Below are 19,260 nucleotides of genomic sequence, written 5' to 3'. Positions count from 1 at the left end.
GCTACTATTACCATGATACCAAAACCAAGACACATCAAGGAAAGAAAACTTCAGAGCAATATCCCTGATGAACATAGATGCAAAAATTCTCAATAAAATTTTGGCAAATCACATACAAAATCATATTAAAAAGATAGTGCACTATGACCAAGTGGGGTTTATCCCAGAGATGCAAGGCTGGTTCAACATATGGAAATCAATAAACACAATTAATCACATCAATAGACTTAAAGATAACAATCATATGAATATTTCAATAGATGCAGAAAAAGCATTTGAAAAAATGCAGCACTGCTTTATGTTCAAAACACCAGGAAAACTAGGGATAGTAGAAACATGCCTCAACATCATAAAAGCTATACATGCCAATCCCAAAGCCAACATCAATCTAAATGGAGAAATACCGAAAACATTCCTTCTAAAAACTGGAACTCACTATTCCTATTCAACATAGTTCTTGAAACTCTAGCCAGAGCAATTAGACAGGAGAAAGAAATTAAAGGGATACAAAGAGGAAAAGAAGAACTTAAACTATCCCTATTTGTTGATGACATGATCCCGTATTTAGAAGATCCAAAAAGTCCACCAGAAAACTTCTAGAACTAATAAATGAATTCAGCAAAGTAGCGGGATATAAAATTAACAATCATAAACCAAACATGTTCCTATAAATCAGTGATGAATCCATTGAAAGAAATTAGGAAAACTCCCCCATCCACAATAGACTAAAAAATTAAAATATTTAGAAATCAATCTAACAAAAAAGGTGAAAAACCTCTACAATAAAAACTACAGAACACTAATGAAAGAAATTAAAAAAGTCTTTAGAAGATGGAAATATCTCCCATGTTCTTGGACAGTAGAATTAACATTGTCAAATGGCCATATTCTCAATAGTGCTATACAGATTTAATGCAATTACCATTAAAATTCCAATGATAGTCTTCATAGAAATGGGAAAATCAGTCATAAAGTTCATTTGGAAAATAAGAGACCCAGAATAGCCATAGCAATCCTTAGCAAGAAAACTGAAGCAGGAGGCATCACAATACCAGACGTTAAATTATACTATAGAGCTATAGTGACAAAAACAGCACGTATTGGCACCAAAAACAGACATGAAGACCAATGGTGGAGAACAGAAGACACAGAGACAAACTTACATAAATACAGTTATTTTATACTATACAAAAGTGCCAACAACATACATTGGAGAAAAGATATGACTCTTCAACAAATGGTCTGGGAAAACTTGCAATGCATATGTAGCAAAATATAATTGAACTCAAACTTCTCACCCTGCACAAAAATCAACTCAAAGTGGATTAAAAACTTAGGCATTAGACCAGATCCTTGCACCTAATAGAATAAAAAGTAGGCCCAAATTTATATCATGTCAGCTTAGAAACTGACTTCTTTAAGAAGACTCATAAAGCACAAGAAATAAAATCAAGAATCAACAAATGGGATGAATTCAAACTAAAAATCTTCACAGCAAAGGAAACAATCAAGAATGTGATTAGAGAGCCTACAGAATGGGAGAAAATTTTGCCACCTGCACCTCAGATAGGGAATTAATCTCCAGGATATATAAAGAACTCAAAAAACTCAACACCAAAAACCCAAATAACCCAATTAATAAATGGGCAAAGGAACTGAACAGACACTTCACAGAAGAAGAAATACAATTGGTGAACAAATATATGAAAAAATATTCAACATCTCTAGTAGTTAGAGAAATGAAAATTAAAACTACACAGAGATTTCCTCTCACTTCAGTAGGAATGGTTGTGGGAAGCCATCGCACTATGTGACCAGCATTTTCCTTTTCTGATTGGTGAGGCTCTGTCAGTCACTTCCCATGATCTGGCCACATCAAAGTAGAGGGTGGCCCCCATCTTGAAAGTTGTAAAAATGTAGCAAAATGTGTCTTCATGCGTAGACATGCCTTCCTGCAGCCCCATGGGTCCTTCGTGATATTACACCTTTGCCCTGTTTGGGATAGAATGTTCCATGGAAATGCCCTTTGTGTGTCCCCTTCTCTTGCTCTGCCTTTGGGTGTGGCCTTTCTAGATGTCAGTCAACCTGCTGACAGTAGACTTCATGAAGCTAGACTCAGACCCTTGAAACCCGACCCCTTGCCTCATTTGAATGGCTTCTCCTCATAAAAGGGGGTCAGCATGCTCTCTCTCTGTCTCTCTCTCTCTCTCTCTCTCTCTCTCTCTCTGGACCCTTAAGGTCAGAGGAGCCATCATAGGACCCTCAAAGAAAAATGTATTTCTGTCTCTTGTGTGGTTATTTCGTGCAGCCCTGTTTCCCTGGAGTGACCCTGAGTACTTTTGTTGCCAGGAATGCGACAAATGGAAATTATCAAGAATACAATAACAATAAATATTGGCAAGGATGTGGAGAAAAAGGTCTACTCATACATTGTAGGTAGGACTGCAAATTGGTGCAACCTATGCAAAGTGGTATGAAGATTCTTTAGAAACCTTAGAATGAAACTACCATTTGATCCAGTTATCCCACTCCTTGGCATATACACAAGGGGCTTAAAATCAGCATTCTGAAATCACATGGCACATCAGTATTCATAGCAGCTCAATTCACAATAGCTAAGCTATGGAACCAACCTAGGTGCCTTTCAGTAGATGAATGGATAAAGAAGATATAATATATATATACACATTTAAATATTACTCAGCCATAAAGAATATGAAATTATGACATTTGCCAGTAAATGGAATGAACTGGAGAATATCATGTTAAATGAGATAAGCCAATCTCCCAAACCCAAAGCCCGAATGTTTTCTCTGATATGTGGATGCTAATTCACAATAAGGGGCAGGGGGCTAAGGAAGAATAGATGTACTTTGGATTATACAGAGGGTAATGAATGGATGGGAGGGGATGTAGGGGTAGGAAAGATAGTAGAATAAATCAGACATTATTATCCTATGTGCATATATGATTACATGACTGGTGTAACTCTGCATCATGTACAACCAGAAGAATGAGAATTGATACTCCATATATGTATAATATATCAAAATACATTCTACTATCGTGTATAGCTAGTAAGAACAATATATATATATATATATATATATATATATATATATATATATATATATATATAAATAGAAAAAGTCTGAAGCAAATATGGTAGCCAAAGTTTAAGATTTGAGAAAATTTTGCAGAAGATATTTGGATGTTCTTTATCTTACTGTTTTTCTGTAATGTTTATATAGGTAATATTAATCAATAGCCTTTGTCAATAAAAAAAAATCCTCTGAAAAACGCCCTTGACATGGCCTAAAACATGAATGATCATTGAGAAGAACAATATTTCACCAAGGAATGTCTCACTTTTAGTCTGCTCTCCATGCTGTCTGCTCTTAGAGACAAGTCACTCAAAAACATCCTGTCAGCCCTGACCTGTCTTACCTGAGCAGACCACAGAGACTGTGTTTCCATGGGCACAGGCAGGAACACCCAGGGCAGTCACAGGGCAATTCCACAAGAAGGACTCAGACCCTGAGCAGTGAAATCGGTCTCTCCAGATCTCATCTCCTCCTTCCACAAAGTACTCTCCCTTTGGGGTGGAGATGGCAACTCCACAGCCCAGCTGACGGCAAACTACATTGGCATTGGCCATATTCCAGTGGGAGGCACAGAGAGTTCTCCAGCCTCCAGAGGTCTTCATCTCCACTTGACCCTCACACTGAGAGCTGCCATTTTTCATGAGCCTGACTTCTGTGTACTCTGGCAGGAGAAGACAGGATTTCAGTAACACCTCACATTTGTAACCACAACAGAGTGTGCAGAAAGGTTAAAGTTCTGCTGTGAGTCTCACCTGAGCAGACGACTTGCACAGCCCCTCTGTGTTGGCAGCTGCCTGCAGGACAGGGCACTCTGGGGCAGAACCAGAGCTCAGGCTCCCATCCCTTACACTGGAACTCTTCAGCCCAGACCTGTTCACTGGCCTCTTTGAGGGGCAGGTCCAAGAGAAAAGATGTTGCCTTGCCACACCCCAGCTCTGCACAGATGACCTGGGCAGTGAGTAATGTGAAATTCCTATAAGGTACTGGAGTCCATCCTCCTCCAGAATTCACCTCCACTCGCCCAGAGCAGGGTCCACCTCCTCCATCCAACCGCACAAATCCTGTGGAAGAAAATAACCAGTGCAATAAGTATCTTGGGGAGGCATCTGGCTACAGATATGGAATTGCAGTGTGATAGTAAATTTATGTCCTGAAGAAGGGAATTCTGTCTTTGTAAAATAACCTGCTCAGTAATTTTCTTTTCAAAGTAAGTCATCAAAATGGAATTTACTCAGTATGGGTAAAGATGCTTCTGATCAGGAAAGAATAAAAATGTGGCAGAGAAGTCCTCAAAGGAGACACAATCTATACTTTCTGCCCAGGTCTGATATAGAAGAGAGGTTAAAAAGACAATATTGAGGGTATGCTTCTATATTTTCTTATTTACAATACTAACATCTTTTCAGAATTTGCCACATTCCAGAAATGTTTCTAGGTGCTGCGTATGTATATTTAAAGAGCTTTACATCTAGTGGGGAGAAGACCAGTTTTAAGTCCTTTGAAGTTTGTTGTTAAGGTCTGTAAACCAGTCAGGATGGTGCCTGGCATTTTGCCAGAGAAATGTTAGGGTCTGTAAACAAGTCAGGATGGCGCCTGGTATTTTGCCAGGGGGAGTGGTTTGTGAGGTGGCACCAGCGAGCCATTAAGTTTTCTTATTGGTTGACTGCTGTATCTAGTTTATGCTAATTAAGATAAGCTGTGTGGAATGTATAAATATCTCTGTTGTCCTACAATAAACGGCTCCCACTCCTGCTGTATCAATCTAAACAAGTTGCTCGTCACCGTCACCCCCTGCCTCCCCCCCCCCCCTTATTTTGCTGTAGCCGGACTGAGGCAGTTTGTGAGTCACTGAGTGGAAAAAGAAGGAAAAATTGCATCTTCAGAAATCTATTGATTCATAGGAATCATTCTCACTCGAGTAAATTAAAAATTGCAGTCATATATATCCTTGTCTGATCTCTTGCTCTATAGATATATTGCTTCCTTGGGCACGTTTCAATCTTCTTATGAAAGTATCATCCAATGGACATTTTCTTCCTCTATTCTGACCTTCTCAATACCTGAGCTTTAAGTCACTCCTGCAAATCATTTTTCTCCTTTTGTGCCAGAGGGATATACAAAATTCACACAAATGGACACAGATTGCTCATCCCACACCAGGGTCTTAAGTGATGCTGAGGTAATTCTTAGGTGCTCTTTGTCAACCCACCAAGGCCATCCCTCAGATATTGTAAGATTTTTCTATCACAAAATTTTTTTTCTCCATGTCCCATTCTTTTCAAACTTACCTTCCAATATACTCTTCTTGTATCATTGTTTCCATCAGATATAAATAATTTCCCCATATCATATCACCTTTGTATTTTCCTTAGTTTTCAAATTTATTTTAAGTGATACCTAATGACATAGTGTACATATTAATGGAGTAAATTCATATGCTGACACATGTATATGTTGCATTTATTTTCTCCTGAAAAACTTTTCATTTCTTTTTGGTGAAAGATTCCAATATGCTTTCTTCTAGCTTTTGAAATGTGGTTCATGATTGTTTTCTATAGTCATCCTCCTGTGCCACAGTGCACCAGAACTTATTTAAGTAAAACCCATTATTCATTGATCAGTCTGTTGCCTTCCATTCCCATTCCCTACACTCTCTAGTCTATGGTAACCACAATTCTATTCTCAACATCTATGAGGTCAACTCTTACATATTTGACATACAGTGAGGCTATAAGATACTTGTCTTTCTTTGCTTGACTTATTTCGCTTAACTTAGTGATCTCCTGACCCATGCATGTTATCTCAAATGAAAGGATTTATTTCATTTTTATGGCTAAACAGTATCCCATTGTATTTCACTTATTTATCCATTTATCAGCTGATGGACATTTAGATTATTTTAATTTCTTAGCTAATATGAATAGTGCTGCCATAAACATGGGAGTACAGATGTCTCTTCAACATAGTGATTTCACTTCCTTTTGACATATGCTCAGCATTGGGATTGCTATATCATATGGTAATTTGGTGGGGGGCAGGATGTCTGATAATGTCTTTGTACCTCCTTTATTTCTAAAGGATAGATTTTTCTGGATTCAGTATTCTTGGTTGGCAGGTTTTTCTTCATTTCACTTCTGACCTATATGTTTACCATTGAGAAGTCTGCCAGCAGGAGAACTGGGACATCCTTATATGTTATTTGTTTGTTTTATTTTTTTCTCTTGATGTCTGAGAGTCTTTATCTTTCACCCTTGACAGCTGTATTATAATAGATAGAGATAAGAACCTGAGGCTCCCAATCACAACCGCCCAAATAACTTTTCACCTTCAAGCAGACAACTAACTCTCTTCTTATTGTGCTACCAGGGGTTGAGGAGGAATGAGGTGGGAAGTCCTGTGGCCAATAATGGTGCAATGGTATATCACACCTTGAAGCCACAGCCTGCTGAGGTAACTCAGAAGTGGGGAGGGACCAAGGCCCTCAGTTTATGAGCTACCTACTGCTAAGGTGGACTCAAGGCTCCAGACTCCTGTAACCAGCCACAGGTGCTGCAGGCTCTTCTTGAGTCTGTCTCACCAGCACACAGGTCTTGCTCAGTTACTTCTAGTCTATGTTTGAGGCCTCTAATTCCTACTCAGTGCTGGGTATTATCATGGTAGGCCTGGCACTGAACTCCAAGACAAAGTGCTGTGCCAGCACTGTGCCTGGATCCTTAGAAAGTCTTGCTTTCCCCTCTTCTGCTAGAGATTGGAGGACTGGTGGTAGAGACAGTCTCTTTGCTGCCCAACAAAATACAGTTCCAGAGTCTCAATGTGAGGTTACTGGCATGGGGATAGGGTTGTTAGGCTCTGCTGGGCACCAGGTTTCACTGTGGAAGGCCTAGTCCTGAGTTTCAAGTCTAAGGTCTGGGCTTAATTCCCTTTTAATTCTTCAAGAATGCATTTTTCTTTATGCTAGGTTGCTTGAGGTTGGAGAAAGGGCAATTCTGATCTTTCTTCCTCATTCATGTGTCTTTTCTTTTTACCATAGTAAAAGCAGGCACTCACCTAGTCTATTGTCTCTTATGAAGCCAGTTTGGTGTGTGAATAACAGTTAATGTGGTGTGGGAGATCATGGAACAACCATCCTGGTCTGAGTCCTAAACCACCAAAACATTTTACCATAATAAATATGCATTAATATTTTATTGCATTCAACATTAATTTGCCAACACAGGGTTAAATTTATCTCCCAAGTATATAGATGTTGCTTTGGAAAAGAAGTGTAGAGAGGATCTGTTGTAGTAATAATGGAAGAAAAATCTGTGACTCAGAGCATTTCACTCATAGTTCTCTGGCCTTTCCTGCCAATGAGCTGAGAATTGTGATGTCTGAATCTGGAAAGAAGAATTTCCAAGTTTTCAGTAATCCATAAATTCCCCTGTAATGTGTTTAATCCTATCCCTGTGCCCACACTCCTACTAACCCAGTGCAAAAAATCTCAATTCAACTGAAAAAAGCAAGTCTCATTCTTGTCTATCCTTTGAAAAGGGGATATTCATGGTAATTTATGGAGATGATTTTAAGTGGAATGATTCTACAAAACCAAAACCTATCTTTTCAAGTATGGCTGTGGAGAAGGGAAAGGACAATATTGGAGGTTTACAAGAAATAATTAAATGAAGCCCATTAGCCATTGCTACTTCAAACACCCAGTGTCCATGGGGACCTCTTAGTCCAATGTCTCTTATTTCCCCAGGATCAGATATACACTTTTGGTCATTTTCATTCTCTTAGGCAGTGGAGAATATGCAGTGTGGGAGGCAGAACTAGCACATGACTGTGTCTGACTCCCCTGCTGCCCGGTGTGGCACCTGGCAGTCATGCTGTGATCTGGACAGCCCTGGTCTTCTAGGGTGCGAGCGACTGTGTCTTCATGCATGGGCATGCTTTCCTACATCCCCATGGGTAGACCTATGCTCACCTGTTCCTTTGTAATATTACCCCTTGCCCTGTTTGGGATAACAATGTTCCATGGAAGTGCCCTTCTCTTACTGTGCCCTTGGGTATGGCCTTCCTAGATATCAGTCAAACTGCTGACAGTGGACATCATGAAGCTAGACTCAGCCCCTTATAACTTGACCCCTTGCCTCATTTGAATGGATTCTCTTCAATAAAAAGGATCAGCACATGTGGGTTCTCTCTCTCTCTCTCTCTCTCTCTCTCTCTCTCTCAACCCTTAAGGTCAGGGGAGCTGTCACAGCACCCCCAAAGAAAAAGGTATTTCTGTCTCTTGTGTGGTTATTTCGCACAGCCCAATTAGCCCAGTGATCCCTGAGTGTTTTAGCCATGAGCAACCAGGTAAATGGTGTCCTTGGGTGGGCAAAAAGGTCTGAGTGTTTAAGTCACCGGGAAAGCAGCAATGCAGACCATACCTGAGCAGATGACACCTGCGTCCCTCACATGCAAGCAGTAGTGCTGCCTCCCAGTAGGGCACTTCCACACTTGGTCCTCCTCTCCTGTGCACTTCAGCTCTTCCAGCCAGATGGGCCCTGATCCCTCCCCAAATTGTGCATAGCCCATGGCATCAAGGGCCACTCCACAACCCATTTGTCTGCACACCACGTGGGCATCATTCAGGTCCCAACCCTGATCACACATAGTGCCCCAGGAATTCTTCTGAAAGATCTCCACTCTGCCTGCACAGCGACTGCCCCCATCCATCAGGCGGACCTGTGGGGTCCCTGAGGAGAAAGAATCATGTCAATGCTTGTATTTACAAAGGAACTGAGAAGAGTATTCTTATTCTGTGGTACTCCCTCCCTCAACCAATCAGTTGATAGAATTCGCTTTCAGATTGCAGAACTTGCTGTGTAAGATATGGAGATGTTTATACCAGGGCAGCAGTTAAGTTTCAATTCCTACCAAAATAAGTAGGAGAATTAATTGTGTAAAAAACAAGAAATGAGATTGAAGACAATATAATCTAGTTAGATGTCTCAGGTAGCAGTTATTAGGTAGTTGATATCATAGTTAAACTTATGATTTGTGGAATTCTTCATAGGATCTGATAACGCAATTCTAGAAATGTCAGGTTTCCTAGCCTGAGTAGTTAAAATCGTCTTTTTCTGAATGACTTCTAAAAGTCAATGGGCCAGCATCTGATTGGTTCTTATAGAGCACACACACTTGAGTGCCAATGGCCTGAGATGTGGGAGGACCAGAGCACAGGGGATAGAATACGGAACTGGGATAAGATCATCAGAAACCTCAGGTGACAGCCATGAATTCTGAAAGATGAGTGGACCATGGTTTGTCTCCAAATATTTCACCAATAATTCTAGGCTTCAGAGTTCAGATTGGACATGTAATGTCAAAACTTGACTCACTTTAGGTAGATTGAGCAAGTTTTCAAAAAAGATGATTTCAGATATTGACCTTCAGCTCCTGTAGGAATCATAGAATGTTACTTTTTTACCCAAACAAATTATCCTTCAGGAGTTGTTAATATTCAAAAATAGGCATTTTTGGTATGGAGATAAATAGCATAAAAGAGGTACCTTTGTTGTGACTCTTTGAGTGAAAAAGATTAAGGAAAAAGGGATAGTAGTATTTTGAGAAAATAAAAAGAGGAACTATAAAAATCTATTGATCAAACTATGTTTGATAAATCTAAACAGAATGGAGAAGCAGAAAGGCAGCGCAGAGAAAAGTACAAAGCAATTTACAACTTCATCTCTAGCTGCCTGGGTGAGGGAAGCAACCTGCAAGCATAAGGTTAGCTGGATAGTCCAGACAACCCAGATGGTGTCAGCACCAGCAGTCTTACCTGCTGTAGGAGAAACACAAGGTTCTTACAAGCATTAGATCAATTTTGGGGAATTATTCTGCGAGAGAGTACTCTTGTACAACAAGATAGGAAGAGTGCCTGTCACAAACACCCTGAGAGCACTGCATTGCAGGGGAGGGATGGAGGTCTTATTGGTAAGTTGTCTCACCCTCTGTGGAGAAGAGTAATTCCAGTCACATGTCATCTGACAATTCATGGCATTCCCATGTCGCCTCTCCAGGGATTACACTATTTTCCACAGGCTTTCCAGGGATTCACCATGGCTAGGACACTTCTCATATCCCAGTGGGCACCTTCTAGAGGCCTTTGAAGCACGTGTGTGCCTACTTATTGGGTCTGCAAACTGAAGGAAGGGCTGACTTGACTTTTGACATGCCTCCAGGTTTCCAGACAAAACACCCACAGGGATATTATGGCCTGTCTTGTCAACACTCCCTTAACCTCCTTGACAGGAAATGAGGAGCACAGTATAGCCAATACATTGCCCCCAAATACAGCATATTTGGTGGGAAGAGAAAGGAACTGCAATTGGTTTCTTTTGCAGTCAACTGACCCCCATATACCTGGTGTATTTAAATATTAGATGACCTGGAAAGGTGTCTCCAGTGCAAATACTTTGGCTGGGAGAAATTTTTGACATATATTTTTCTTTATGCTTTATCATATTTTCTTTACTATTATTTAATTAATTTGTTTTTTAATTCTTCAAATGGATTTTTCTTTTTCTTTCTCATTTTCCTCTCTCTCTCTCTCTTTCTCTCTCTCTGGTACTGGTGATTGAACCCGGATCACTTTACCTCTGAGCTACACCCCTTGCCCTTTCTAATTTTATTTATTTTTGCTTAGGCTGGTACTGAACTTGTACTCTTCCTGCCTCAGGCTTCAGAGTCTCTAAGATGACAGGCAAGTGCCACTGCCTGGTTAATGTCCCCCGCCCCCTTTTTTTAATGTGACAAATACTTTTCTTCCTCTTTTTAAATTCCCCGTCTTCTTTCCCTTTCATTTTCCATCTTTAATCTTTTTTTTTGAATTAATTTTCCTTTTATTAATTTTTTACTCTCTTGTTCATTCTATATTTGTTCTTCTCTTTATCTATTGTTAGTGCTGTTTTAGTTTTGTTGAGTGTAATTGATTATTATTGTATTTCTATAGCTGGTTTGTTTATTTATTTATTTATTTTAGTACTAGGGATTGAACCTAGGGGAACCTAACAATTGAACCACATCCCCAGCCCTTTTTTTTTGTATTTTGAAACAGCCCTTTTTTGTATTAGCAAGGCTTAGACCTTGCTAAGTTGCTGAGGATGGCTTTGAACTCACAATCCTCCTGCTCAGCCTCCTGAGCTTCTGGGATTAAGTGGCCATTGTGGATGGTCCATCAGAGGTTGAATCACAAATTTAAAGAGACTAGCAGGATAATTTAACATTATAACAAGACACAGCACTTGTCCATAATTTTATTTTTATGTTGGTTACTTCCATTGTTTGCTTCTGAGTTATGCTGGTGTTTAAGTGAAGGACCTTGAACATGTTTGATGTGTACTTGGCCACTGAGTTATAACTCCAGCCAATGTAGAGACATTGACTCTTACTAAAGCCATGACCTAGTCCTGCTGAAGTGTTGGTGGATATTTCAACTTAATGAATAGGGAAGAGAGAAATCCACAGCTGATGAGCCACCAGCAAGTAGGAATAACTCCTGCTCCTGGACAATCTCCAGCTTAACAACACTAGAGAAAAATAATTCAAATGTTGTGGAAAAAGTGCCTTGAATGACCTCAGCACAGGTTGCTGCCATATGACGTCAGACCAAAGAGTAAAAAATAATATTGGGAAAATAACCACAGAGAGAATGTCCTACAAACTGTGCTGTCTATAACAACATGCCTGAACTACCAGAAGGACCACATTTGTATGAGCACTACAGAGAAAGATGTGCTCTGACACAATACCTGGGGTTTCAAAACCCATTATTATCAACCAAAGAAGCCACAGAGAAACAACCTACAATGTCCACTTCAAATTAATTTCAACACTATAGGACACCTACACACTAAGGCACTTCATTAAAAGAAGGCTGCTTACTAAGAAGAACCTCATATGACAGATTTATAAACAGAAACACTAAAGGCCAGGAGGGAATGGAGTGATGTACTTAATACTTTGAAAGAAAACAACTGTGAACTACATGATTGTGTTCAGTAAAGTTATCCCTCAAAATAAAAGAAAAATAAGTCCTCTGAAGAACATATTAAAGGAAATTTGAACCACTGAACCTGCACTGTAGAAGGTTCTGTATCAATCCTACACTGTATCAATCCTACACACATAAGATTGTAGGAAGCAAGACAACCTAGCTACTGAGAGCATGGGAAGGAATAAATCTCATTAGAAGAGCAGATAAACAATTGAGAAGGAAGAAAAAATCAAACATTATCAATTCAGTATATCATTAAAGCTCCAAAATGAATAGGGGAGAAGGACATGACCATAGATTATTCAAACTGTCCAGAAACAACAACAGCAACAAAATGACAAGAACTACTACAAACCCTTCAATAATAACTCTGAGTGTAAGTGGTCTGATTCTCAAATTAAAAGATGCAGTCTGGCTAACAGCATTAAAAATCAAGAGCTAACAACTTGCTGTCTGCAAGATACTCACCAGAGAGGCAAAGACATATATAGACTGAAAAGAAAAGGATTGAAAATGATATTGCAAACAAATGGAACCTAAGAGCAAACAGAAGTAGCTGTATTCATATATGAAAAACACGATTTCAGAATCAGTCAGAGGAGACAAAGAAGGTCATTATGTATTAGTAAATGGAATAAACCATCAAGAAGATATAATAATTACAAATAAATATGTACCAAAGAAAAGAACCCAGAATTTTATTAAAAAAATAGTCATAGGATATAATGGGACAACACATTTCCATACAATAGTAGTGGTACCTTAATATCCCATTTCATTAATCGATTTGGAATGCAGAGAAAATATCAACAAGCATATACCATAATTACACTAATATTATAGATCAAGTGGACTTAACAGATATCTATAGAATATTCCATCCAACATCTTTAGAATACACATCTGGGTAAGCAGGATAGGTAAGTAAGAGTAGAGAGTCTGAGGTTCAACCAAGAATGTGTCTAAAATTTATTAATGGAACAGAAATAGCAAACCTATAAAGCAGAATAAGAACAACCAATAAGCCAGAGTGAGCATATGAGGAAAAAATAAGGTAGACATCTAAGAAAAGGCAAGGTAGACGGTTACAGAAAAGGCAAGAGAACATGTGAGAGAAGCACACTAGAATACGGGGTTATTGTGGATGGTCCATCAGAGGTTGGATTTAAAGAGACTAGCAGGATAATTTCACATTACAACAAGACACAGCACTTGTCCATGATTCAGCAGTCTTTGCCTAGTCTAGTGCAGGCAGGGAAGAGTTAAGTAGTTGACACAACCATTCTTGTCATTACACAGGTAATGAAGAGACAAGGGAGTTGAGTGTACTTGAAGGGGAAGGATTGTAATGGGGCATCATGTTGTCTAAGCAGGGTAAGAAGAACATGTGCAATCATGAGGAGAGTGGAAAACTGGGAAACTGATAAGGGAGAACATTTGAAATCTGCATGAGGATGAAATATCTGGAAAAGGAGCATCAAGCATATGTGCCATAAGGAGAAAAGGAAACAGAGAAGGAATAATGCAATCAAGATCTCAAGCTGGACAGGTAGTGATGGTCAATAGTGTGGCTATACATGGAGATGGGGTGGGAGGGAGCAAAGTGCTTCAAAGGGAGAAAACCAGGAAAGGAGAGGCCAGGATGTTATCTCAGTTGTGTTCAAGGATGCTGGCAGCACCAGGAACAGGAGACAGAGGAGCCTGGTGAGGCTGGTACTGCAGCCTACTGGGACAAGGGGGAGTGACCAGGCTGGAGGGTGACACCAACAGAAGTGGTAGCTGGTGTCACCTCGTGGGGCAAATTTCAAGTAATTGAACACAGAGAAAAAGAAAAAAATGTTGAAAATGACATGTGAGAGCAAGAATATTTTTATTCTAAGATTTGGCTCAAAAAATATCCTGATGAAAGGGAAGCACAGAGCCTCCTAATGATAAAGATATCATTGTTTTCAGAGGACAGCCAGGTTTTTGTGAGAACATGAAACTGAAAGGGACATTATAGGTCTTAAGAAATTGGAAGATGATAATCTCCAATTTCCAACAGGCCCCATGGAATGTTTTCTGGGAGAGGGATGAAGTGGGAATATTAATTTGTGTTAGCATATGGATAAAGGCTCAGAGGAGGTAGTATCAACCAAGACCACTGGGACTGTGAGGAGATGAATTCAAGAACAAAATAAGGGGAGACCAGGCCCCTTATCTCCCAGCCATTCCCCATGATGTGGCAGAGGAGAAGATTAACAAACAGATTTTCAACAAGATTGTTATTGGGGCCATGCCTTGGAGAGGACTTGAGCTCATCATTCCCATCCAGGTTATCAGGCATTGTGCTGTGCTTATCATGGGATTTTATCCATACCTCAAGGTCACCATAGTCCTCCCACCTCAGTATTTACACAGATAAATGCTCTACTTTCTTCCTGCATTGGACCTCAATTCCTCCTTTAGGTCTCAACTTAAAATGATTTCTCTCTTCCTCAAAGCATGCATTTCCACTGCACCTTCCATTGCTTCAAGACACTCAAATTCATGCATGGTGCAAATCATCAGGCTGAAGTGCAAACTCCATGAGGACGGGGCAGGGTTTTCTTCTTGCATCTGTCCTCCTGTCTGGAATTAAGTTTCTACCTACAAGTCACTTGATTACTTTCCATCAATAAAGTGACCCGAGAGGTGGTCTGTCTGATGAAGATGGATTTCAGAGTAAACAGCCCAATAGTATTTGATTCCCCAAATTGCTCTCCCACTCACTTGAAAGTGTAAGGGAGATGAAATGTTTCCTCCTAAACTCAGTTGCCTCTTATGAAATAAGCAATTACTATAATACCTATCATCAGTTGATTGTGACAATTAAGACACATTACCTGTGATACAGTTTGGTGGAGGAAAAAGTGATAGCACATAGTAAGCAATGTATATAACTGAGGTCCAATCATTCACCCTCTTACTAAGGAAAAACAGGTTAATTAATATAAAGACTGTTTTGGCTAACTGCTTAGAAAGTTTATCAGAGTATAAGTTTATACTTCCATATGTTAAGTTCAGTCTGTCTGTAGTTTTCACATAAATTTCTATCACGTTTCCTTATATCCGTCTTTGAAACAGGACTGCAAGAGGTGGATCAAGAAACCTCTATCCAGAATTCATTTTGTAGACTTGTTTCAACTCATCCATCCTGACAACAACCTACAGGCATAGGACAGATACATAGAAATAGACAGTAGGTCACCTGTACATGTGATATGAGCTTCCTCCTTTGCAGAACAAGATTGGTGTTTCCAGGGGTCAGAAGGACACTGCCAGAGAGAGCTATCAGTTTCCCGACAGCGGATTCCATCCACCCAGGAAGGTCTAGAACCTTTCCTGAGAGGAACCAAGAAGTTCAGAGTCCCACTGTCCCCACAGCCAAGCTGTCTGCAGATCACGGACAAGGTCACAGCTTCCATGGGGCTGTGGCAGACACTGCCCCAGGTGTTGTTGTAGAAAACCTCCAGCCACCCAGCACACTCCTGGTCCTCGCTCACCAGCCTGAGGGCCAGGAACTCTGAAAGCAAGAGGAGGAAAACAGGGCACAGTGAACATTCAACTCTTTTTTTTTAAATTTGTTGTTCAAAACATTACAAAGCTCTTGACATATCATATTTCATACATTTGATTCAAGTGGGTTATAAACTCCCATTTTTACCCTGTATACAGATTGCAGAATCACATCGGTTACACATCCATGTTTTTACATATTGCCATACTAGTGACTGTTGTATTCTGCTGCCTTTTCTGTCCTCTTCTATCCCCCCTCCTCTCCCCTCCCCTCCCATCTTCTCTCTCTATTCCATCTACTGTAATTCATTTCTCTCCCTTGTTTTTTTCCCTTTTCCCTCACATCCTCTTATATGTAATTTTGTATAACAATGAGGGTCTCCTTCCATTTCCATGCAATTTCCCTTCTCTCTCCCTTTCCCTCCCACCTCTCGTCCCTGTTTAATGTTAATCTTTTTCTCATGTTCTTCCTCCCTGCTCTGTTCTTAGTTGCTCTCCTTATATCAAAGAAGACATTTGGCATTTGTTTTTTAGGGATTGGCTAGCTTCACTTAGCATAATCTTCTCTAAAGAGCATTCAACTCTTACTGCTTTTTTTTTTCTTTATTCCTAAGTAGTGAGAACTCATTGCTTACTATCCTGAAGAAGTACCTACTAGGTGGAAGATTGGAAGATTTTTTTTATCCCTTTAATCTGTTTTGCTAATTTGTACCTCTCTTTCTGTTTCTACAACAATGTAATATTAGCAAATGAACAGGTAGGAACACTGATTGGGAGTTGAGTAGGAAAAAACTTTACTACCTGACTAACCATCTGACAGATCATAGAAAAGGAGGGTGGACAGAGGGGTGGTAGAAAAGTGGAGCTTCAAATACGTCCACTCTATGATCCTACAAGCCTGTGAATATTTTAACTCATATTGCAAAAGGGCTTTTCAGACAACATTAAGAAAAGTATCCTTTCTCTAGGCAAGATGGGACATGCCTGTAATCCTAGTGACTTGGGAGGCTGAAGCAGGTGCAACTCATGTTCAAAGCCAGCCCCAGAAACTTAGTGAGGCTCTAAGTAACTTAACGTGGACTTGTCTCAAAAATGAAAAATTATAATAAAAAAGGGGATATGGCTGTAGCTCAGTGGTTGAGCCCCCTGGGTTTAATCCCAGTACCAAAAAACAAAAACTAAAACAAACAAAAGGTGCTTTCATCATGAAATTATACTGGATCATCCTGGATAGGATGACTGCCCCCAATAGGTGTGCCCAATCTAATGACATCCTTACACCTATATCCTCAAAAACAGATAAGTCTTTCTGGCTCACATCAGAGGGAGATGTGTTCATAGAATGGTTAGAAAGTTGAGATGCTTTGTATTTGAAGAAGGATAGGGTCACTTGAGAAATTCAGGCTACTTCTAGAAGCTGAAAAAGGCAAGAAAAGGAGTCTTCCCAGAGTTTCAGCTGTTGCAGCTGCTGACAGCTTGTTTTTAGCTCAGAGAGATCCAGGTCAAAATTCTAACTTACACATTGTAAGATGATAAATTTGTGCTGTTTTGAGTTACTCATCTATGGTGACTTGTTACAGCAGGAATAGAAAACTAATTCAGTGGGTCAGGATGTTGCTCCCACATGTCACAGAAGAGTGATGACTGCTTTAAATGAACACTGTAGAGAATGACTGTGTCAGGGGACAGTGCTGAGAAGGAAGGAGCAGAAGCTCAGTTGCTGCAGCAGTAAATGGAAGCACCTTATTTTCTCTGCTGGAAGAACAGGAACTGTCCTTCCCTCTGCTCTCTCTTCACCCCTGTCCTAGGGCTCAGACATCATCCTGTGGACCCTTTCCTGCCCACACCCACCTGTGCACAGTGTGCACCACAGACCTGAGCAGATGACCCCTGCATCCTCCTTGTGACTGCAGTTGTGCTGCCTCCAGCCCTGGGAAGGGCACTGCCACACATGGGCTTCCTCTCCTATGCAGTTCAGCTCATCCAGCCAGATGGGCCCTGATCCCTCTCCAAAGTGAGCAGAGATGGTGGCTTCCAGGGCCACTCCACAGCCCAGCTGTCTGCATACCACGTGGGCATCACTCAGGTCCCAGCTGTCATCACATATGGAGCCCCAGGAGCCCTGCTGCAGGATTTCCACTCTCCCTGCACAGCGACTGCCCCCATCCACCAGGCGGAGCTGTCTGCTGTCTGAGAAGAGACAGGGTCATATGAGTGGGCATTCACACAGGGAATGGGAAGGCTCAGGTGCTGGAGGTCTTGCTCACCTGAGCAGTTGGCAGTGTGGCCCTCTGATGCTGCAGAGCCTGCTGTGTTAGACCAGGAGTCATTGCACTGGGGCAGTAACTGGGCCTGGTTTCCTACAGAAAGGGTTAGAAAGCAGGAAACTGAGTTAAACTAGACAATAATCTTATGATGGCATCTAAAGATTGTAGCCCATGACCACTAATTTCCTATTTTCAGAGCTGCTGAGAGGCACAGCGGAGTCAGAATGGCCCCTGGCATTTTGCCAATAGTATTGGTTGACAGGCGTGGCATTACTATCCGCCTCGGCCATACTTCGGAGTTCTCATGCTACTTTGGAGTTCTTGTGGGGATTCCTGGGGATTCCCAGAGAGTTCCCATTGGTTGGGGAAGTGCAGGAGGAGGGATTTCTGGAGGAGATATTTCTGGTGGCTGGTTCCTGGAAGAGCGGCGTGGCATTCGGGAGAATTCCCCAGGAGCGTGTGTGAAGTGTTTTGGTGGAGTTAAAAAATAAAGTTTGTTCCTGCTTCAGTGTCTCGGGATTTGTGCCCAGCCAGACTGCGGCACAGAGCCAATTTTCTAATGGTGAATTCTGCTTCTACTTCTAACACTCTTCTATTTTAAGCCAAGTACTAGGAATGACTTTAGGGAAGTGTGACTATGTCATTGATGTTTGAGAGTATTGCATAGCTCTAAGGGAAGCAAGACACTGGAGTCAAGTTTAAAGAAAAGTAAAAACTAGAATCAGCATTTTTCTCCTGGAAGTATTTGACAATATTTGACAACTCAAAGGTAGTAGTTGAGTCTGAAAATGTTAGCACCTTTGCCAGATTTCCCTTGGGAGAACTCAAGTAAAATTTAGGTTATACCAAAGAGGAGAATCCTTTTAAACACCCAGAAAACTTATATTTTGTAAACTGAAATAATTTTTGTCATAGGGATGAGTGCCCAATTTTTCATCATTTCAATTCTTTTTGTGTAAGGGATCTACTCTAAATAAAGTTGTAATAAATAAAATAATTAAATTTTGTAAATTAAATGGGTAGTGGATTAAAGAATATAAAATCCTTTCTGAAGGTTTTGTAGGATGAACTTGTTTTTCAAATACAATGTCTTTCAATCAAAAAATATCCAACACATATAAAAGAGTTTATGTAGAAAGAAAGTGGACAAAAGAGGTAAAAGAGATTTTCACAGAGTGATACTGGTGTTTCCTTATAGATAATTCAAATAATCATGATTAAATTTTGTAAATTAAATGACATGATGGGAATTTTGGTAGATAAACGATCACAAAAATCCAATAAATAATTGAGGGGCATGAATAAAAAGAACCAATGAAAAAGAGCC

The 19,260-nt window shown here is 40.3% G+C and overlaps 1 protein-coding gene across 1 annotated transcript in view; it reads right to left on the bottom strand.

Moving 5' to 3' along the window:
• Nucleotides 1–19,260, bottom strand: part of LOC113192964 (antigen WC1.1-like) — a 186,353-nt gene that overhangs the window by 12,729 nt on the left and 154,364 nt on the right. The window contains exons 16-21 of the mRNA XM_077799083.1: nucleotides 17,934–18,026; nucleotides 17,542–17,856; nucleotides 15,359–15,673; nucleotides 8,519–8,827; nucleotides 3,857–4,165; nucleotides 3,448–3,765 (exon numbers count right to left, since the gene is read on the bottom strand). Coding sequence (XP_077655209.1) covers nucleotides 3,448–3,765; nucleotides 3,857–4,165; nucleotides 8,519–8,827; nucleotides 15,359–15,673; nucleotides 17,542–17,856; nucleotides 17,934–18,026 — 1,659 coding nt within the window. The remainder of the gene's footprint in view (nucleotides 1–3,447; nucleotides 3,766–3,856; nucleotides 4,166–8,518; nucleotides 8,828–15,358; nucleotides 15,674–17,541; nucleotides 17,857–17,933; nucleotides 18,027–19,260) is intronic.

Source organism: Urocitellus parryii, chromosome 5, assembly GCF_045843805.1.
Source record: "Urocitellus parryii isolate mUroPar1 chromosome 5, mUroPar1.hap1, whole genome shotgun sequence".
NCBI classification, from domain to species: Eukaryota; Metazoa; Chordata; class Mammalia; order Rodentia; family Sciuridae; genus Urocitellus; species Urocitellus parryii.
The sequence above is the reverse complement of the archived record's forward strand: the minus strand, read 5'-3'. Positions and strand labels throughout refer to the sequence as shown.